Source organism: Mobula birostris, chromosome 24, assembly GCF_030028105.1.
Source record: "Mobula birostris isolate sMobBir1 chromosome 24, sMobBir1.hap1, whole genome shotgun sequence".
NCBI classification, from domain to species: Eukaryota; Metazoa; Chordata; class Chondrichthyes; order Myliobatiformes; family Myliobatidae; genus Mobula; species Mobula birostris.
In genome coordinates, this window is record NC_092393.1 from 63,431,330 (window position 1) to 63,454,718 (window position 23,389).

At 44.7% G+C, this 23,389-nt stretch overlaps 1 protein-coding gene across 3 annotated transcripts in view; it reads right to left on the reverse strand.

The window, feature by feature from the left end:
- ube2o (ubiquitin conjugating enzyme E2 O) overlaps positions 1–23,389 on the reverse strand; it is a 156,658-nt gene that overhangs the window by 51,149 nt on the left and 82,120 nt on the right. For all 3 annotated transcript variants that reach the window (XM_072242695.1, XM_072242693.1, XM_072242692.1), the window contains exons 8-10: positions 13,527–13,677; positions 10,039–10,619; positions 1,934–2,088 (exon numbers count right to left, since the gene is read on the reverse strand). In XM_072242695.1, the coding sequence (XP_072098796.1) occupies positions 1,934–2,088; positions 10,039–10,619; positions 13,527–13,677 (887 nt within the window). The remainder of the gene's footprint in view (positions 1–1,933; positions 2,089–10,038; positions 10,620–13,526; positions 13,678–23,389) is intronic.

A 23,389-nucleotide genomic window follows, 5' to 3' on the forward strand; every position in this document is an offset into this window, starting at 1 on the left:
AAAGGTTAGCTTGCAGGCTGAGTCGGTGGTGACTCAATGGGCCTAATTCTGCTCCTATGTCTTATGGTCTATTCAATGAAAATGCCAATAATCTTGGAAATTATAGACAGGTGAGTCTCATGTTATTGAGGAGGAAACTATTGGAGGGGATTCTTAGGGACGTCATTAATGAGCTTTTGGAAAATCATGCCTAACTTGGTGCAGTCAGCATGGGTTTGTGTGGGGCAAGTTATGTCTTACTAACATGACTGAGTTTTATTGAGGTGATAAAAGTGATGAAGGTAGAGCTGTGGATATAGTCTACATGAATTTTAAAAGGCATTTGACAGGGTCCTACATGGGAGGCTCATCCAGAAGGTTGAGGTGTATGAAATCCACGAAGACTTAGCCATTTGGATTCAGAACTGAGTTACTCATAGAAAACAGAACATGGTGGTTGATGGGACTTATCCTGGCTGGAGGTCTGTGGCTAGTGACCAGCAGGGATCTGTTGTGTATATATACACATAAAGAACTTGCATGAAAATGAAGTTGGATGGGTTGGTAAGTTTGCAGATGATACAAAGATCAGTGACAGCCAGGATAGTTTTGAAGATGGCCATAGGACAGAGCAGGATAGAAGTCAGTCACAGATATGGGCAGAAAAATAGCACTGTTAATGACAGACCTTTAACAGTAAGTGTGTACAGCACGATCTTGGGCATCCAAGTCTGCACATTCCTGAAAGTGGCTGCATAAGTTGACAGAGTGGTAAAGAATGCAGACAGCATGATTGTCTTTATTAGTCAAGGCTGAGCTACAAGTTAGGAAGATATGCTGCAGCTTTATAAAATTCTAGTTAGGACAAATTTAGAGTATTGCATTTAATAATGCTTGTCCCAATATAGGAAGAATGCAGAGTCTTTAGATGGTACAGAAGAGGTTTACGGGGATGCTGCACAGATTACAAGGCATGTGTTACCAGCAGAGTTTAGACAAACCTGGGTGTTTGCCCCAGAGTGTCAGAGACTGATGGTGGTGTTTTGGGGGGGTGGAGTGGAGGACAGAAAGAAGATGACCTGATAGAAGTTTATGAGAGGTATTGATAGAGTAGGCATCCACCTGTTTTCTCAAGGTCAACATGTCTAATGCTAGAGGGTATGCATTTAATTTGAGAAGGGATAAGTTGAAATGAGATGTGCAGGGCAAGTTTTTTTTTACACAGTACTTGGTGCTGGAATATGCAGTCACGGGTGGTGGTGGAGGCAAATACAACAGTTGTTTAAGAGGCTTTTAAGGTACATGAATGTGCAGAGAATGGAGGGATGTGAACCTGTGAGGGCAGCAGGGACCAATGTAGATAAGTGTTTAAACCCTACAATACCAAAGTTCCCATTTCCTGATGTTGCCCCGAGTATACTGGCTCCAAATGGCACAGATCACTGCCGGAACCGATGCCACTTTTTGGGCACGAATATACCAGTCAGAAAATTTACCAGTCAAAATTCTCCAGAGTACACTTCAATAACTGTTCTCCTTTACCTATTGGATTATAACCCTAGACTATCTTAGGATTTGACATTTTCGAATTAATACCTTACAACTTTTGTGTACCCAATTTTTCTGTCCACTCCACGTCTTCAAAGCCCCTCTCTCTCGTTGCCCCCCCACCATCCTTCAGAGCCCATAACCCCCAACCACCCTGTCGTGTGTGCACCACTGTGTCTCTATAAAACCATGTGATAGAGTTCTAAACTTGGACAACAAATTATTTCTTTGCCATCTATCCTTGACCTATAGAGCTCACCTTCAGCACTGCCAATACACACTGAACTCAAGTGTGGTTGGCACCTACAACTGAAACCAAACGTGTCCTCAAACAAATATATTCTCTTGCATTTTCTGCCCTGCTACTAATCATTTCTTTGAATTAAGATTGCACAAAATCATTTACCACGCTTGTCCAGCACAAAATCTCCAGGGCAGAATTCATTATTATCCACATGATGGACTGGCAGTAGGTCATTGGAACGAATATTTTTCTCTACTATACCATCCTGCCACATCACATCCACACTGGTGCTGGTTTTCAGAATCTCCACAGCAATTCTAGGAAAGAAATGAACATTAGAATTTATAAATTACTTTCTCAAAGTTACAGAGGAGTGAGGAAAAGAGAGTGTTAAAAAGTTGAGATAGGCAAATTATAAGAAAGTCAAAGCATCAGCCAAAAGGTAGCACCCAAAGCATAGCACTACTTAGGCAATTCCAAGAGAACAAGGCTAGTTTATAACCCACTACAGTGATAATGCCTTTAGTGTTGAGTATGTATCCAAATAATAGTTACCTCACTTCACTTTATTTAGGTTCTTCTCTACCAAAATATTTCATATGCCATTCTCACTCTAGCTGTCTTGCAGCTGTGTTTTGGGAAATCAAATTCAACAAGGGGTAGAGAAAAAATACTGTTACTGAGCTACTGATCCAGATGTACAGATTAACAATCCCAATACCCTCATTCAACAGGGACAATTAAATAATTAAAAAACTAAAATCAGTAACATGAAATGACCAGATTGTAGAAAAAATCTGGTTCACTGATTTCCTCAGCTTGGCCTTTCTGTATCTAGAGGCTCAGCAACATGAAATCTCAACTGCCCTTGAAACTCACCAAGGAAGCACTCTGATCCATCAGTTTGCACCCATTCTATACAGGATCAATTCAGCTAGTCTCACTTCCTCACCCATTCTCTACTGGACTATGTTCAGATATTCCCGATGTGAACTCATTAAATTGAAGGCATAAAGAGTCTGAGGGTTGCTGGTGAACTGCAACCATATTGGCTGGATGACGGGGCAGGGGGTAGTTAGTGGCTGATGTCTGTTTTTCCTAACTCAAAATATTCATTGACTGGTACACTGCAGGGGCTGGTGCTGGAATCTGCTTGTAATGTAGCTTAGTTATTACAGATATCAATTTTCAAGCCGAGATTCTTCATCAGGACTGAGAAACTCCAGCCAAATGTGGGGTACAATTGCAATGTTTAAAAGATTTAGATATGTACAAACGTACATGGATCTGAATGTTCTAATGAACTTCATCGCTTCTCGGCCTTTTGGCGTGTGTGTAGGAACTGCAGATACCACATTATTAACCTGTGTAATCACCTTCAGGGAGCTATGACCTTACCTATACACAATACCCGCTCTCCATTTCATGCACATTCATTTGCTTATTTAAGAATGTCCAAATGCCCTGATTGTGTTTGTCTCCTTCACCACCACCAGAGCCAGCTCATTTCTTGCACCCACAACTTTGTGTGGGGGGGGGGGGGGAGACATAAACTTACCCCTCATCTCCCTCAAATTTAACCCCCCTCACCTTCAATGTATGCCCTCCGGAATCAAACATTTCAATGCTAGTAAAAACTCTATGTCTCTCAATCTTATAAACCTCTATCAGATCTCCATTCAGTCTCCACCACTCCAGAGAAAACAACCCAAGTTTGTCCAACCTCTTGTTATAGCACAAAGCCCTTTAATCCCGGCAGCATCCTGGTATAGCTCTCCTGCATACTCTCCAAGCCTCGACATACTCCCTGTAACGGGAGAACCAGAACTGAATGCAATACTCCAGATGTGGCTGATCATCCCATCAACCCACCACTGTCAGGGAGCTATGTCTCAGACCACAAGATCCCCTGGCTCATCAACACTTAAGGGTCTTGCCATTAACAGTCTCTTCATAATTGATCTCCCAAAATGCAACACTTCACATTTGGCTGGGTTAAACTCCCTCAACCATTTTTCCACCCATCTTTACATAGAAACCTACACATTACAGGCCCTACAACCCACATGTTGTGCTGACCACATAATCTACTCTAGAAACTGCATAGAATTACCCTATGACATAGCCCTCTATTTTTCTAAGCTCCATGTGCCTAAGAGTCTTTTAAAAGACCATATCATATCTGTCTCCACCACCGTCGTCAGCAATGCATTCCACACACCCACCACTCTGTATGAAAGCTTTTCATTGACATCCACCCGTACTTACTTTCAAGCACTTTAAAACTATGCCCCCTTGTGTTAGCCATTTCAGCCCTTGGAAAAAGCCTCTGGCTAGCCACACAATCACACCTCTCAACATCTTATTCACCTCTATCAGGTCACCTCTCATCCTCCATTGCTCCAAGAACAAAAAGCCAAAACTGATCTCAGTCCTACTGTTTCCTGTACATCATAAACAGCAGAGATCCCAGTATGGATCTCTGCAGAACACTCATCACAGAAATCAGCCTAGTAGATTATGCCTGCCACAATCCAGAACTACAAGTGCAACCCAGGCCCGAATCACTCACGTTCTACAAAGAACCTCCCTCATGTCACCGAATTATTTACTGACCACATGTCCCTGGTTCTTCATTCTTCTCACCAACTCCACTGAAATCCCTGGATTTTGTACAGCACTGTTCACAGAAAAGCAAAGCAACTTTTGCAGTATGCCCACAATTAAAAGTTCATCTGGATTTCACATTCGCTTTCCCATACAGAAGTCCTAACACTCCATGCTAAGGAGTTGGAGCTAGAACTGGACTCTGGATCATTCAGGAGACTAAGGGGGTAAATAGATCGTACATATAGAGAAGTAGTTACACCCAAGGTGTAGTACACAAGAAAATGAGTGACAATCAGGAAGGGGGAAGGGGTTAAATGGCCAGAGCAGAGTACCCCTACGGCCAATCCACACAACAACAGGTAATCACTTTGGAAACTGTTTTGGTGGGGATGGGGGGGAATATATGACCTAGCAGAGGAAAATCACAGCAGTCAGGTCTCTGGCACTCAGTCTGACTCTGATTCAGAAGGGAAGTGTGGGGGCGGGGTGGAGAAGAAGAAGAGACAAGCTGTTGTGAGAGGGAATTTATTAGTTAGGGGAATAGAAGAGAGGTTCTGTGGGTAAGAATGAGATTCCTGGATGGTACATTTCCTCTCAGGTGCCTAGGTCCAAGATATATCGGATCCAGTCTTCAGCAATCTTAAGTGGGAGGGTGAACAGCCAGAGGTTGTGGTCTACAAAGGTACTAATGATGTAGGTAAAAAAGTGACAAGGTTCTGCAAAGTGAGTTCAGGGAGCTGGGTGTCTCTGGCACTGAGCCTGGCGCTGTTGTGCAGGAGGGAAGGAGGGAGAAGAGGAATGCGGTAGTCATAGGGGATTCCACAGTCAGGGGAACAGACAGGAGATTCTGTGAGACTGACAGAGACACCCGCATGGTGTGTTGCCTCCCAGGTGCCAGGGTACAGGATGTCTCCGATCGGGTCCAGAATATTCTGAAGGGAGAGGGCGAGCAGCCAGCTGTCTTGGTACATGTTGGTACCAATGACATAGATAGGAAAAGGGAGGAGGTCCTGAAGAGAGATTTCCGGGAGTTAGGAAGGAAGCTGAGAAGCAGGACTTCCAGGACAGTAATCTCAGAATTGCTACCTGTGCCTCATGCTAGCGAAGGCAAGAATAGTAGGATCAGGCAGATGAATGCGTGGCTGAGAGACTGGTGTAGGGGGCAGGGCAACAGATTTTTGGATCATTGGGATCTCTTCTGGGGGAAGTATGACCTGTTCAAAAAGAATGGGTTACTCCTGAACACAAAGGGGACCAATATCCTGGTGGGAAGGTTTAATAGAGCTGTTAGGGAAGGTTTAAACTAATTTGGCAGACAGATGGGAACCGGAATGATAGAGCGGAGGAGGGGGAAAACAGAAATAAATCTAAGATAGTGAGCAGTAAAGATGTCAGGAAGGACAGGCAGGTGATGGGGCAAATTTGCAGCCACTGGGATGAGTTGCAGTGCAATAAAGTTGCAGTGCAATAAAAGCAAAAAGTACCAAATACTAGACTTATAGTGTTATACTTAAATGCACGCAGCATAAGGAATAAGGTGGATGATCTTGTCGCACAGCTACAGATTGGCAGGTATGATATTGTGGCCATCACTGAGACATGGCTAAAGGATGCATGTATCTGGGAGCTGAATGTCCAAGGGTACACGGTGTATCGGAAGGATAGGCAGGTAGGCAGAGAGGGAGGCATGGCTTTATTGGTATGAAATGATATTAAATCATTAGAAAGAGGTGACATAGGATCGGAAGGTGCAGAATCTTTATATGTTGAGCTAAGAAATTGCAGGGATAAAAGGACACTGATGGCAGTTATATACAGGCCTCCTAACAGCTGTAGTGACTTGGACTACAAATTACAACAGGAAATAGAAAAGGCTTCTCAGGAGGGCAGTGTTATGATAATTGTTGGGGGATTTTAACATGCGAGTGGATTGGGAAAATTAGGTCGGCACTGGATCTCAAGAGAGAATTTGTAGAATGTCTACGAGATGGCTTTTTAGAACAGCTTGTTGTTGAGCCCACTAGGGGAATGGCTGTACTGGATTGGGTATTGTGTAATGAACCAGAGGTGATTGGAGAGATTGAGGTGAAGGAACCCTTAGGAGACAGTGATCATAACATGATTTAGTTCACTGTGAAATTTGAGAAAGAGAAGCCAAAATCCGATGTGTCGGTATTTCAGTGGGGTAAAGGAAATTACAGTGGCATGAGACAGGAACTGGCCAAAGTAGACTGGAAAAGGACACTGGCGGGAAGGGTGGCAGAGCAGCAGTGGCTGGAGTTTATGCAAGAAGTGAGGAAGGTGCAAGGATGTATATTCCAAAAAAGAAGAAATTTTCGAATGGAAAAAGGATGGAACCGTGGCTGACAAGAGAAGTCAAAGCCAAAGTTAAAGCAAAGGAGAGGCCATACAAGGAAGCAAAACTTAGAGGGAAGACAGAGGATTAAGAAGTTTTTAAAAGCTTACAGAGGGAAACTAAGGTGGTCTTTAAGAGGGAAAAGATGAACTATGAAAGGAAGCTAGCAAATAATATCAAAGAGGATACTAAAAGCTTTTTCAATATAGAGAGTAAAAGACAGGTGAGAGTAGATATAGGACCGCCAGGAAAGGATGCTGGAGAAATTGTAATGGGAGATAAGGAGACAGCGGAGGAACTGAACGAGTATTTTGCATCAGTCTTCACTGAGGAAGACATCAGCGGTATATCGGACACTCGAGGGTGGCAGGGAAGAAAGCTTGCGCAGTCACAATTACAACAGAGAAAGTACTCAGGAAGCTGAATAGTCTAAGGGTAGATAAACCTCCCGGGCCAGTTGGAATGAACCCTCATGTTCTGAAGGAAGTAGCTGTGGAGATTGCGGAGGCATTAGCGATGATCTTTCAAAAGTCGATCGATTCTGGCATGGTTCCAGAGGACTGGAAGATTGCAAATATCACTCCGCTATTTAAGAAGGGGGCAAGGAAGCAAAAAGGAAATTATAGACCTGTTAGCTTGACATCGGTGGTTGGGAAGTTGTTGGGAGTCGATTGTCAAGGATGAGGTTACAGAGTACCTGGACGCATATAACAAGATAGGCAAAACTCAGCATGGTTTCCTTAAAGGAAAATCCTGCCTGACAAACCTATTACAATTTTTTGAGGAAATTACCAGTAGGCTAGACAAGGGAGATGCAGTGGATGTTGTATATTTGGATTTTCAGAAGGCCTTTGACAAGGTGCCACACATGAGGCTGCTTAACAAGATAAGAGCCCATGGAATTACGGGAAAGTTACATACGTGGATAGAGCATTGGCTGATTGGCAGGAAACAGAGAGTGGGAATAAAGGGATCCTATTCTGGTTGGCTGCCGGTTACCAGTGGTGTTCCGCAGGGATCAGTGTTGGGGCCGCTTCTTATTAAATTGTACATCAATGATTTAGATTATGGAATAGATGGCTTTGTGGCTAAGTTTGCTGACAATACGAAGATAGGTGGAGGGGCCGGTAGTGCTGAGGAAACGGACAGTCTGCAGAGAGACTTGGATAGATTGGAAGAATGGGCAGAGAAGTGGCAAATGAAGCACAATGTTGGAAAGTGTATCGTTATGCACTTTGGCAGAAAAAATAAACGGGCAGACTATTATTTAAATGGGGAAAGAATTCAAAGTTCCGAGATGCAATGGGACTTGGGAGTCCTCGTACAGGATACCCTTAAAGTTAAGCTCCAGGTTGAGTCAGTAGTGAAGAAGGCGAATGCAATGTTGGCATTCATTTCTAGAGGAATAGAGTATAGGAGCAGGGATGTGATGTTGAGGCTCTATAAGGCACTGGTGAGACCTCACTTGGAGTACTGTGGGCAGTTTTGGTCTCCTTATTTAAGAAAGGATGTGCTGACGTTGGAGAGGGTACAGAGAATAATTCCGGGAATGAGAGGGTTAACATATGAGGAACATTTGTCCGCTCTTGGACTGTATTTCTTGGAGTTTAGAAGAATGAGGGGAGACCTCATAGAAACATTTTGAATGTTAAAAGGCATGGACAGAGTGGATGTGGCAAAGTTGTTTCCCATGATGGGGGAGTCTAGTACGAGAGGGCATGACTTAAGGATTGAAGGGCGCCCTTTCAGAACAGAAATGCGAAGAAATTTTTTTAGTCAGAGGGTGGTGAATCTATGGAATTCGTTGCCACGGGCAGCAGTGGAGGCCAAGTCATTGGGTGTATTTAAGGCAGAGATTGATAGGTATCTGAGTAGCCAGGGCATCAAAGGTTATGGTGAGAAGGCAGGGGAGTGGGACTAAATAGGAGAAAATGGATCAGCTCATGATAAAATGGCAGAGCAGACTCGATGGGCCGAATGGCCTACTTCTGCTCCTTTGTCTTATGGTCTTATGGGATCTGTTCTGGAACCTCTATTGTTTGTGACATATACAGTGGATTCTGGTTAATTGGGACATATTTGGACCAGATCATTGTTCAACTAACCGGTTGCCCCAATTAGCCAAAGTTACATGGAAATAGTTAAAAAGGTGTCAGAAACAACCAACCATTGAACTGTGACAAATTGTGTATTTAAATGAAATACAAAACAAATTAGAACACTGTCACATCTGTATCTTGGAATATTGAGTACCTTCCTGCCCTTCATCCAGCCATGTTTCTCAACCTCAACAGTCAGCTCTCAATCAATCCATGCTCTGCATTTGTCTGCCTTACCTTTAAAACTCAAGCATTGAAATAAATACATTTTAACTGAGTATTTCTTTCCCTGATGTTACTGTGTCTCTGGCTATCCTGATTACCAGACTTGCTCACTGGCTACATGGTTAATTTTATAGAACATTACCCTCAGCTGTGCTTAACTTCTTAAATAGCAGGAGAAATGTACCAAACCCCAACCCCAACTCACATGGCACCGTGAGTAATCTAGAGATCCGTACCCTTGGCCCTGTTCCTCACTCACCAGCACATGGCACTGTGAGTTACCTAGAGATCAGTACCCCCGGCCCTGTTCCTCCCTCACCAGCACATGACACCGGGAGTAATCTAGAGATCAGTACCCTCGGCCCTGTTCCACACTCACCAGCACACAGCTCTGTGAGTAATCTAGGGATCAGTACCCACGGCCCTGTTCCACACTCACCAGCACATGACACCGGGAGTAATCTAGGGATCAGTACCCTCGGCCCTGTTCCTCTCTCACCAGCACATGACACCGGGAGTAATCTAGAGATCAGTACCCTCGGCCCTGTTCCTCCCTCACCAGCACATGGCACTGAGTTACCTAGAGATCAGTACCCTCAGCCCTGTTCCTCCCTCACCAGCACATGGCACCATGAGTAATCTAGAGATTAGTACCTCGGCCCTGTTCCTCATTCACCAGCACATGGCTGGCTCTGGAAGTAATCCAGAGATCAGTTCCTTTGGCCCTGCTCTTTAACTTCTTACATAGCACGTGGAATCACAGCACATTCAAAACCAATAATTTCCATAAACAAGAAACACAAATGCCCAGAACTATATCATCTATCACCACTAGCCATCTACGTATGATTCTTGATCTCAGTACTACAGAAAAATTTACAGAGAAATATGCATGACTGGAAAAATGAAGTGATGCTCCAGTATACAAGTGTTACTGATTGATCTGCTGATTGGTTTAGTCAAGTGCAATATCTCACCTATCACCTGGTTTGAATTCTCTGGAGGGTTTGTTTTTTTTCTTCTTGTGCTTCTTTTTCAGATTTTTAATAGAAAGTGGGATACTTTTTTTGCGTCCTTGTCCACCACTTTGCGATGATGCAGTTGAACTGGCAGAGGAAGAAATAGAGCTGGTTTCATCAGTGTCCTCAGCACCTTCATCATCTGCATCCTGTTCTACAAGCTGCAATTTTCCAGCCTGACTTCCCAACGAATCTTCAAGAATCACCGCAGGCTGCCCAATATTCTTCCAGTTCCCATCTTGCACTTTTTCCTCCAGCTGATTTTGCAAGTTACCATGAGTAGAGACAGGGCCATTGCTCAGAATGGATTCTTTCTGTACAATCCCATTTAAAGGCTGGTATTTTATTCCAGTGGGCATCTGGGTTGAGCCATCAGAACCTAGCCTTAGCTTTGAGCTACCAAGTCCTGAAACAGATGAGGTGACCATAACAGAGCCATCACCCAAAGCAACAGAGAGTTTGCCCACAGCATCCACTTCTTGGCTGTCCGTGTTATTCAGGATTTTCTTCACCATCTCTTTGTCAAAGAGTCTCTTAACCTAAAAGATAGAAGGGCAAACTGAAGCAGTTCATCATTACAGCAGCAAACTAAAAACACGGCACAGTGACAATCAAAACTCAGGTATTTCTAATACTTTCTGATCATTCCTCAACACTAATACAAATTAACACACCTACCCTTCTCAATCTTAAGGAAAATGCAAAATTTTATGTTTCTATTTAATTTGATGTAGAATTCAATTATCTAGAAAAGAAACTGATGTTTCAGTGCAGAATTACCAGTTAGTGCGTCTTGGTAATAATGCTCTACATGAGCCTCCCTCCCAACCCTCGTCAACCAACACAATCAACATATCCTTCTTCAAAGAAAGGGGCTTCCCTTCCTACACCATCACTGTCCTCAACCGTACCTCTTCCATTTCATACATGCCTGCCTTCACCCTATCCTCCTGCCACCCCACCAGGGATAGAGCCCTCATCCTCACCTACCACCACACCAGCCTGTGTCCAGCACATTAATTCTCAAACAACAGGAATTCTGCAGATGCTGGAAATTCAAGCAACACACATAAAAGTTGCTGGTGAACGCAGCAGGCCAGGAAGCATCTCTAGGAAGAGGTGCAGTCGACGTTTCAGGCCGAGACCCTTCGTCAGGACTAACTGTTAGTTCTGACGAAGGGTCTCGGCCTGAAACGTCGACTGAACATTAATTCTCTGTAACTTCCGCCATCTCCAACTGGATTCCACCACCAAGCACATCTTTCTCTCCCCCCCCCCCCCGCCACTTTCTGCACACTCCTTATACACTCCCTTGTCCATCTCCCTCCCCACTGATCTCTCTCCTAGCACGTACCTTTGCAAGCGAAACAAGTGCAACACCTGTCCTTACACCTCCTCCCTCACTACCATTCATGGCCCCAAACAGTCCTTCCAGGTGAGGCAACACTTCATCTGAGAGTCTGTTGGGGTCATATACTGTGTCTGGTGCTCCCAATATGGCTTCCTCCTGTACACCTGTGCGATCCAATGCAAATTGGGAGACCACTTCACCGAGCACCTACAGTCTGTCCGCCAGAAAAAGCGGGATCTCCCAGTGGGCACCCATTTTAATTCCACTACCCAGTTCCATTCTGACATGTCAGTCCATGGCCTCCTCTCCAGTTGTGATGAGGCCACGCTAAGGCTGGAGGAGCAATACCTTGTATTCCATCTGAGTAGCCTCGAACCTGATGGCATGAACATCGATTTCGCCAACTTCCAGTAATGCCACCCCCACTCGCCATTCCCATTTGCTTCTTACCTTTTCTCCTTACCTGCCCATCACCTCCCTCAGGTGCTCCTCCCCCTTTCCTTTGCTCCATGGCCTTCTGTCCTCTCTCAGATTCCCCCTCTCCAGCCTTGTATCTCTTTCACCAATCAACTTCCCACCTCTTTACTTCATCCCTCCCCACTTCCCAGTTTCAGCTACCACCTTGTGTTTCTTCCTCCCCTCACCAAACTCTAACTTTTTTTTCAATCCAGTCCTGATGAAGTATCTCAGCTCCAAACATTGACTGTACTTTTTTTTCCATAGATTCTGCCTGGCCTGCCCGAGTTCCTCCAGCATTTTGTGTGCATTCATTGGATTTTCAGCATCTGCAGATTTTCTCATGTTTGTGATTGTCCTTCTATTTCTTTCTCACTTTGGGTGTATCGCTGCAATTCACCTCTCAACTATTTCCTGCTGTAATGAAGTCTACACTTACAGTTACTCTTTAATTCAATATTGGATTCATTACTTACCATTTTTATTGATAGTCCCTAATTCTGTTTGCCTACGCATGTGGAAATAACTTCTGTACTCAATGCAAAAGCTTCACAAACTAAAAACCTTCCAATCCCACAAACATTCCTTCTAAAGCACAAAACAGTAATCTTCCCTTTGCCAATGTTTCCATGCTCTTTGATTAAGATGCAGGTGAGAACAGCTTGCTTCTGTATTTGAACTGCATACAATGGCGTACAAGTCTGCATTACAGAAAAGTACAACATAGCAACAGACCATTTGGCCTGTGATATCTGTGTCATGATGATGCCAATTTGAACTAATTCCACTTGTCTATATCTTTCCATCTCCTGAAATGTTACTATTCTTTCTGCTTCTACTACCTTACCTAGTAGCCTGTCCAGGCATCAAGCATAATAAAATTGTTTGCCTCGAATCTTTTAAATGCCGCCCTTCTCACCTTAAATTTAGGCCCCCTGACTTTGACATTTCCATCTGGGGGAGAAAACACTTACTTATCCTATGCCTCTCATAATATTGTACACTTCTATCAGGTTAAACCTGAAGCTTCAGATATGAGGGAAAGAAACAAATGAATTGTACCCAATCTCTCCTTATAATTAATAATCCCAGCCAGGCAACATGCTGGTGAACCCCTCTGCACCCTCTCCAGATCCTCAACATTCTTTTTGCAGCCACTAGGATTGCACACAATATTCCATCTGTGGCTTAACCAAAGTTTTATACGGCTACAAAATGACTCAGCATTTGTTATTCTCAGTGATCTGACTAACAAAGGCAAATATGCCACACGCTCTTACCAGCCTATCTGCGCTTTAGGGATCTATGAAACAGTGGTCCTCAAGCTCCTGTCATTAATTGTCTGCTTTCCTCTTACATTTAATCTTCCAATGTGGCTAACTTCCAACTGAATAGCTTCTGATTAAAATGACCACACTACTTTTATGATCTGTGCTTTTGAACCCTCTGATCTTCTCTGTATCTGCCCCCTTTTAGAAGTCAATAATGCAAGTTGTGTGTGACAATCGTTACCCTTTCCATCATAATGTACTATTTCCGTCTTAACCATCTGGCAAAAGCCATCATGCCCTCCTTAAGGAGGAACCATACTTGTGATTAGTTACCTGCCTTAGGAACAGTATCGCCATACTGAAGTTACCTTTCTGACAACAGAGTTCACAGCAATGATTGAATTTCCTTCTGGGCCATCTGAAGAGATAGTAGTACATTCAGGATCTCCTGGAAGCACATACACTGCCCGTTCTGCTAACACCATGCGAGCATGGTCATAACAGTTTAAGCGTTTCACCCTAGAGAAAAAAAAGATACTGTGTGAATGGGTCCATTTGTTTTAGACATTTTCAAACTTGTTGCTGTAAAGAGACACTCAGATCTGCAGGATTAATTGCAGTATAAAAAGGAAACATGAACTGATATATTGAAGTCAAAATGCACACAATGAATACTCCCTTCAACTTGTTAGTGTTACTGTCCAATCCAAATAAAACACAATATTGCCTGTATAAATTCCAGCAACTTCTCACGAATGGCCTCTGGTGGCACCAGTCTTCCGGTTAGTCCAAGAGCACAGAAAATACTTATGACAGTTAGAAATCAGTCATCCAGCCCGTTGCATTGTTTTGGGGCTATTAAAGGCAAGCGTGCCAAGTACCTTCGAATCTTTCAGCCCTGTTAATTCAGGTGTTTTTGTTCAGAGAACTTTCCCTATTCCGCTACATTTCAATGATGCATCTTTCATTGTGCTCACTTGCCGTCAACCAAAATTTTCCAACTATGAACATTTCTGCAATCACAAATCTCAACAACTTACATTAGCCTGTCATTAATAACTTGGTTTTAAAATTCAAATCTTAGTTTCAAAGCCATATGGTCTCATGCCTCCATATAACTACACCCTCCAGTTCAGGTTTGCTGATATCCCCAGACTCAAGGCATATTGACAGCTGTACCATGAACTGTCAAATAGAAACATAAACACAGAAAACCTACAGCACAATACAGTTGCTTCAGCTGACAATGCTGTGCCAAACATGTACTTACTTAGAAATTACCTAAGGTAACCCATAGCCATCAATTTTTCCAAGCTCCATGTACCTATCCCAGAGTCTCTTAAAAGACCTTATCGTATACTCCTCTACCACCACTTCCAGCAGTCCATTCCACACATTTATACCTCTCTGTGGGGGAAAAAAAAAACTTACCCCTAACATCTCCTCTGTACCTACTTCCAAGCACCTTAAAACTGTGCCCTCTCGTGCTAGCCATTTCAGCCCTGGAAAAAAGCCTGACTATCCACACGATCGATGCCTCTCATCATCTTATACACCTCTATCAGGTCACCACTCATTCTCCATCGCTCAAAGGAGAAAAGGCCCAGAAAAGTTCTCATAAGACATGCTCCCCAATCCAGGCAACATCCTTGTAAATCTCCTCTGCGCCCTTTCTATAGTTTCCACATCTTTCCTGTAGTGAGGTGACCAGACTGAGCGCAGTACTCCAAGTGGGGTCTGACCAAGGTCCTATACGGCGGTAACTTTACCTCTCGGCTCTTGAACTTAATCCTATGGTTGATGAAGGCCCATGCCTTCTTAGCCACAGAATCTCAACCTGTGCAGCTGCTTTGAGTGTCCTATGGACTCGGACCCCAAGATCCCTCCGATCCTCCACACTGCCAAGAGTCTTACCATTAATACTATATTCTGCCATCATATTTGACCTACCAAAATGAACCACCTCACACTTATCTGGGTTGAACTCCATCTGCCACTTCTCAGCCCAGTTTTGCATCCTATCAATATCCCGCTGTAATCTCTGACAGCCCTCCACACTATCCACAACACCTCCAACCTTTGTATCATCAGCAAATTTGCTAAACCATCCCTCCACTTCCTCTTCCAGGTCATTTATAAAAATCACAAAGAGAAGGGGTCCCAGAACAGATCCCTGAGGCAAACCACTGGTCACCAACCTCCATGCAGAATATGGCCCATCTCTAAGCACTCTTTGCCTTCTGTGGGCAAGCCAGTTCTAGATCCCGAAGCAATGTCCCCTTGGATTCCATGCCTCCTTACTTTCTCAATAAGCCTTGCATGGGACACCTTATCAAATGCCTTGCTGAAATCCATATACACTATAGCTACTGCTTTACCTTCATCAAAAAATTCAATCAGGCTCATAAGGCACAGCCTGCTTTTGACAAAACCATGCTGACTATTCCTAATCATATTATGCCTCTCCAAATGTTCATAAATACTGCCTCTCAAGATTTTTTCTATCAACCTACCAACCACTGAAGAAAGACTTACTGGTCTATAATTTCCTGGGCTATCTCTACTCCCTTTCTTGAATAAGAGAACAACATCTGCAACCCTCCAATCCTCCGGAACCTCTCCTGTCCCCACTGATGATGCAAAGATCATTGCCAGAGGCTCAGCAACGTTCTCCCTCACCTCCCACAGTAGCTTAGGATACATCTCGTCCGGTCCCAGAGACTTATCCAACTTGATGCTTTTGAAAAGCTCCAGCACATCCTCTTTCTTATTGTGTATATGCTCAATCTTTTCAATCCGCTGTAAGTCATCCCTACAATCGCCAAGGTCCTTTTCCGTAGTGAATACTGAAGCAAAGTATTCATTAAGTATCTCTTCTTATCCTCCGGTTCCAATCATACTTTTCCACTGTCACACTTGATTGGTCCTATTCTCTCACGCCTTATCCTCTTGCTCTTCATATACTTGTAGAAAATCTCCTTACCTCCCTACCAGAGGCTTCTTTAAGATGTGTTCCAAACCTACACGACCACACAGAGATGCATCAGCTCCACCCCACTACAATTCCACAATCACAATTTCCAAGGAGAGTCAAATTTTAGTTTTTTGAAGTATTCATACAAAAATACATAAAATGTGTTACTAGCCTCTGCCTTAGTATTGGTCACAATGAATATACAAGGGAAAAGGTTTTGAAATTGCTGAAGGCTTTTACTAATTAGCACCTTTTATAATAACAAATATAAAGCAGTCTGGTTGGGGGCCAGAAATGCACTTCTACAACAAAACTTCCCTACTGATTTACTTCCTATAAGCATTGAGTACAAGAGAAGGAGTGTCATATTACAGCTGGGCAAGATATTGGTAGAATTGCACCTGTAGCAGTGTGCGCAGTTATGGTCACAATACCATAAGTCTATAAGATATATGAGCAGAATTAGTTCATTTAGCCCATCGAGTCTGCTCTGCCATTTCATCATGGCTGTTCCAATTTTTCTCTCAGCCCCAATTTCCTGCCTTCTCCCCGTATCCTTTCATGCCCTGACCAATCAAGAATACATCAACCTCTTCCTTAAACATACATAAAGACTTGCCCTCCAAAGCTGCCTATGACAAAGAATTCCACAGATTCACCCCCCTCTGGCTAAAGAAATTCCTCATCTCCGTTCTAAAAGTTCGCCCCTCTATTCTGAGGCTGTGCCCTCTAGTCTTAAGACTCTCCCACCATAGGAAACACCCTCTCCACATCCACTCTATCAAGGCCTTTCACCATTTGATAGGTTTCAATGAAGTCACCCTTCATTCTTCTGAATTCTAGTGAATGCAGGCCCTGACCCATCAAACGCTCTTCATATGACAAGTTATTCAATTCTGGAATCATTTTCGTGAACCTCCTTTGAATCCTCTCCAGTTTCAGTACATCCTTTCTGAGATAAGGCACCGAAAACTGTTCACAATACTCCAAGTGAGGCTTCAGTGCTTTATCAAGTCTCAACATTATATCCTTGCTTTTTATTCTAGTCCTCGAAGTGAATGCTAACATTACATTTGCCTTCCTCATCAGACTCAACATGCAGATTAACCTTCAGGGAATCCCACTCAAGAACTTCCAAGTCCCATTGCACCTCAGATTTTTGTATTTTCACTCCATTTAGAAAAATAGTCAACCATTCAATTTTTTCTACCAGAATGCATGACCATACACTTCCTGACATGACTCCACCTGAATACAAAGTACTCTGCAGATGCTGGGGTCAAAGCAACACTCACAACACACTGGGGGAACTCAGCAGTTCGGGCAGCATCCTTGGAAATGATCGGGCCGGAACCCTTCGTCAGGACTGTAGAGGGAAGGGGCAGAGGCCCTATAAAGAAGGTGGGAAGGAGAAGGCTGGTAGGTGCCAGGTGAAAAACCAGTAAAGGGAAAGATCAAGGGGTGGGGGAGGGGAGGTAGGGAGGGGATAGGTAGGAAAGGTGAAGAAGGAATAGGGGAAAGCACAATGGGTAGTAGAAGGCGGCAGAACCATGAGGGAGGTGATAGGCAGCCGAGGGAGGGGCAGAGAGAAACTGGGATGGGGGAAGGGAGAGGAAGAGAATTACCGGAAGTTGGAGAATTCAATGTTCATACCAAGGGGCTGGAGACATCCCAGACGGTATATGAGGTGGTGCTCCTCCAACTTGAGTTTAGCCTCATCATGGCTTTAGAGGGGGCCATGTATGGATATACCTGAATGGGAATGTGAAGCAGAGTTGAAGTGGGTGGCAACCGGGAGATCCTGTCTGCTGTGGCGGACAGAGTGGAGGTGCTCGACGAAGCGGTCCCCTAATCTGCGTCGGGTTTCACCGATGTAGAGGAGGCCACACCGGGAGCACTGGATGCAACAGATGACCCCAACAGACTCACAATTGAGGTGTTGCCTCACCTGGAAGGACTGTTTGGGGCCCTGAATGGTGGCAAGAGAGGTGGTGTAGGGACAGGTGTAGCACTTACACTTACAGGGATAAGTGCCGGGTGGGAGATCTGTGGGGAGGGATGTGTGGACCCACCACAGACGTAAGGTTCACTGGTCTATAATTACCCAGACTATCCCTACTACCTTTTTTTTGAACAAGGGGACAACAGTCGCCTCCCTTCAATCCTCCAGTACCATTCCCGTGGACAACGAGGACAAAGATCCTAGCCAGAGGCTCAGCAATCTCTTCCCTCGTCTCGTGGAGCAGCCTGGGGAATATTCCGTCAGACCCCGTGGACTTATCCATCCTAATGCATTTTAACAACTCCAACACCTCCTCTCCCTTAATAGCTACATGCTCCAGAACATCAACCTCACTCATATTGTCCTCATCGTCATCAAGTTCCCTCTCATTGGTGAATACCGAAGAGAACTATTCATTGAGGACCTCGCTCACTTCCACAGCCTCCAGGCACATCCCAATTCACACCCGCAAGTTCTAGCCTTATAGCCTCATAATTTGCCCTTCCGCAATTAAAAATTTTCCTGTCCTCTCTGATTCTATCCTCTTCCATGATAATGCTAAAGGCCAGGGAGCAGAGGATACTGTCCCCCAGATGCTCACCCACTGAGAAATCTGTGACCTGACCCAGTTCGCTACCTAGTACTAGATCTAGTATGGCATTCCCCCTAGTTGGCCTGTCAAAATACCATGACGGGAATCTGTCCTGGACACACTTAACAAACTCTGCTCCATCTCAACCCGTGGAACTAATCAGGTGCCAATCAATATTAGGGAAGTTAAAGTCACCCATGATAACAACCCTGCTATTTTTGCACCTTTCCAAAATCTGTCTCCCAGTCTGCTCCTCTATCTCTACTGTTACCCCCAATAGAGTAACTGCTCCCTTCCTGTTCCTGACTTCCACCCATACTGACTCAAAGAGGATCCTGCTACATTACCCAACCTTTCTGTAGCTGTAATAGTATCCCTGACCAGTAATGCGACCCCTCCTCCCCTTCCCCCCCCATCCCTTTTAAAGTACTGAAATCCAGGAATATTGAGAATCCATTCCTGCCCTGGTGCCAGCCAAGTCTCTGTAATGGCCACTACATCATAATTCCATGTATGTATCCAAGCTCTCAGTCCATCACCTTTGTTCCTGATGCTTCTTGCACTGAGGTACACACACTTTAGCCCTTCTGCCTTACTACCTTTACACCCTTTATTCTGCTTCTCTTTCCTCAAAGCCTCTCTACATGTTAGATCTGGCTTTACTCCATGCACTTCTTTCACTGCTGTCCGGGTCCCATCCCCTTGCAAATTAGTTTAAACCCTCCCGAACCATGCTAGCAAACCTACCTGCAAGGATATTGCTCCCCCTCGGGTTAAGGTGCAACCCATCCAATCTGTACAGGTCCCACCTTCCCCAGAAGAGATCCCAATGATCCAAAAATCTAAAACCCTGCTCCCTGCACCAACTCCTCAGCCATGCACTCAACTGCCATCTCCTCCAGTTCTTACCATCACTATCACGTAGCACTGGCAGCAATCCTGAGAACGCCACCCTTGAGGTCCTGCTCTTCAGCCTTCTGCCTAGTTCCCGAAACTCACACTTCAGGACCTCATCCCTCTTCCTGCCTATATCGTTGGTACCAACATGTATCATGACTTCTAGTTGCTTTCCCTCTCGTACCAGGATGTCATGCACCCGGGAGGCAACAAACCATGCGGGTTGTCCTTCTCACGTCCACAAAATCTACTGTCTGCTCCCCTGACTATAGGGTCTCCAATGACGACAGCTCTCCTCTTCTCTGTCCCACCCTTCTGTACCACAGAGTCAGACTCAGTGCCAGAGGCCCTGCCACTGTGACTCACACCTGGTCGGTCATCCCCGCCAACAGTATCCAGGACGGTAAACTTACTATTCAGCGGAATGGCTACAGGGGTGCTCTGCACTACCTGTCTGCTCACCTTCGCTTTCCCCCCTCTGACTGTCACCCAACATCCTGCTTCCAGCAGCCTAGGTGTGACTACCTCCCTGTAGCTCTCATCTATGACTGCCTCATTCTCCCTTATGAGTTGAAGGTCATCCAGCTGCTGCTCTAGATTCCTTACACGGTCTTCCAGATCGCCCAGCCGCATGCACTTCTGGCAGATGTGACTCTGCGGGAGAGGGGCGTTCCCCCAAGACTGCCACATCTCACATCTCAGGAGGCATTGTAAAGACTAACTGCAAGCAAGCTTGTCCTCCGCCTCTTCTTGTCGAAGCCTCTCGAGTCAAAGCTCCACTCCTTCACTGGCCCACTCGCTCACTGGGCGCTTTCCACACAGTAGGCTTATTCAGAAAGTCAGAAGGCATGGGATCCAAGGAAGTTTGGCCAGGTGGATTCAGAATTGGCTTGCCTGCAGAAGGCAGAGGGTGGTGGTGGAGGGAGTACATTCAGATTGGAGGATTGTGACTAGTGGTGTCCCACAAAGATCTGTTCTGGGACCTCGACTTTTCGTGATTTTTTTTTATTAATGACCTGGATGTGGGGGTAGAAGGGTGGGTTGGGAGGTTTGCAGGCGACACAAAAGTTGGTGGTGTTGTAGATAGTGTAGAGGATTGTCAAAGATTGCAGAGAGACATTGATAGGATGCAGAAGTGGGCTGAGAAGTGGCAGATGGAGTTCAACCCGGAGAAGTGTGAGGTGGTACACTTTGGAAGAACAAACTCCAAGGAAGAGTACAAAGTAAATGGCAGGATACTTGGTAGTGTGGCGGAGCAGAGGGATCTGAGGGTACATGTCCACAGATCCCTGAAAGTTGCCTCACAGGTAGATAGGGTAGTTAAGAAAGCTTATGGGGTGTTAGCTTTCTTAAGTCGAGGGACAGAGTTTAAGAGTCGCGATGTAATGTTGTAGCTCCATAAAACACTAATTAGGCCACACTTGGAGTACTGTGACCAGTTCTGGTCACCTCACTATAGGAAGGATGTGGAAGCATTGGAAAGGGTACAGAGGAGATTTACCAGGATGCTGCCTGGTTTAGAGTATGGATTATGATCAGAGATTAAGGAAGCTAGGGCATTACTCTTTGGAGAGATGGAGGATGAGAGGAGACATGATAGAGGTGTACAAGATATTATGAGGAATAGAGTGGATAGCCAGCGCCTCTTCCCCAGGGCACCACTGCTCAACACAAGAGGACATGGATTTAAGGTAGGGGTGGGAAGTTCAAGGGAGATATTAGAGGAAGGTTTTTAACTCAGAGTGGTTGGTGCGTGGAATGCACTGCCTGAGTCAGTGGTAGAGGCAGATACACTAGTGAAGTTTAAGAGACTACTAGACAGGTATATGGAGGAATTGAAGGTGGGGGGTTATATGAGAGACAGGGTTTGAGGGTCGGCACAACATTGTGGGCTGAAGGGTCTGTAATGTGCTGTACTATTCCATGTTCTATGGACCAGGGAGACACGGAGGGAACGATCCCTGTGGAAAGCGGAGAGGGGTGGAGAGGGAAAGATGTGCTTAGTGGAAGGGTCCTGTAGAAGGCGAGCACCTTCGTCGAGCACCTCTGCTCCGTCCGCCACAACCACCTCCAAAATGCCCTCCCACCAAGAGATCTGACATCTGACCAGGTTCATATCTTAATATCAGATCAAGTACAGCCTCTCATCTACATGTTGCATCAGGAAACCTAACAAACAAACTCCACCCCATCTAAACCCCTTGCTCTAAGGAGATGCCAGTCAATGTTAGTAAGGTTAAAATCTCCCATTAGAACAGCCCTATTATTGCACCGTTCCAGAATATGCCTCACTACCTGCTCCTTGATGTCCCTGTTACTATTGGGGGTCTATATATAAAACAAAACCAGAAGAGTTTAAAATCACAAACAAGGGAAAATCTGCAGATGCTGGAAATTAGAGAAACACACAAAATGCTGGAGGAACTCAGCAGGCCAGGCAGCATCTATGGAAAAAAAAACACAGTCAACATTTTGGGCCGAAACCCTTCAGCAGGCCTGGAGAAGAAAAGCTGAGGAGTAGATTTAAGAGGGGAAAGGAGAGAGTGAAACACCAGGTGATAGGTGAAACCTGGAAGGGGAGGAGTGAAGCAAATAGCTGAGAAGTTGATTGGTGAAAGTGAGAAAAGGCCATGGAAGAAAGAACAAGGCGAGAGGAGAACTAGAGGGAGGCGATGAGCAGGCAAGGAGATAAGGTGAGAGGGGGAAATGGGGATGGGAAACGGTGAGGGGGGGTGGGGGGCATTACAGGAAGTTTGAGAAATCGATGTTCATGCCATGAGGTTGGATGCTATTCATATCGAATACAAGGTGTTGTTCCTCCAACCTAAGTGTGACCTCATCAGTGGAGGAGGCCATAGATGGACATACTGGAATGAGGTGGAATTAAAATACAAAAGGGTTTAGAGGGACATGGGTTAAACACAGGAAAACGGGACTAGCTCAGGAAGAGATTTTGTTGCATGGACTAATTGGGCAAGTTTAGAACATACAAGATATACAATTGAACTTAAAACAAAGGGCAACAACATGGGCTGCTGGTGTGATGCAGTTTAATTTTAAAATTCTATTCAGCACAACATATATACTTAATAGCTTGCATGCTTTGGCATTTACTAATATTGTAAACTTTTCCTCCAAGTGTTCAGTATATGAAACGAGTGTCAGGAAATGGTTAAAGCAGTTACATTAATAACATTTAACTGGTAATTGAATGTACAGGGACAGAAAAGACCAACGGATGGTTGTAGTTGAGAGTTGAATGTCCAAGGTTACATGTTGTATCGGAGGGATAGGAAAGTAGGCAGAGGGTGTTGGTGTGGCTCTGCTGGTAAAGAACGGCATCAAATCAGCAGAATGACGTGACAGAGGATCGGAAGATGTTGAATTCTTCTGGGTTCAGTTAAGAAACTGCAAGGGTAAAAGGACCCTGATTGCAGTTATATACAGGCCTCCAACAGTAACTGGTATGTGGACCACAGATTACAACAGGAAATAGAAAAGGCGTGTCAAAAGGGCAATGTTATGATAGTCGTGGGAGATTTTAACATGCAGGTTGATTGGGAAAATCAGGTTGGTAATGGATTTCAAGAGAGTGAGATGCCGACAAGATGGCTTTTTAAAGTAGTCTGGAAATTGAGCGTACTAGGGGATCAGCTATACCAGATTGGTTGTTATGTAATGAACCAGAGGCGATTAGGGAGCTTAAGGTAAAACAGCTCTTAGGTAACAGTGATCACAATATGAGTTCAACTCAAAATTAGATATG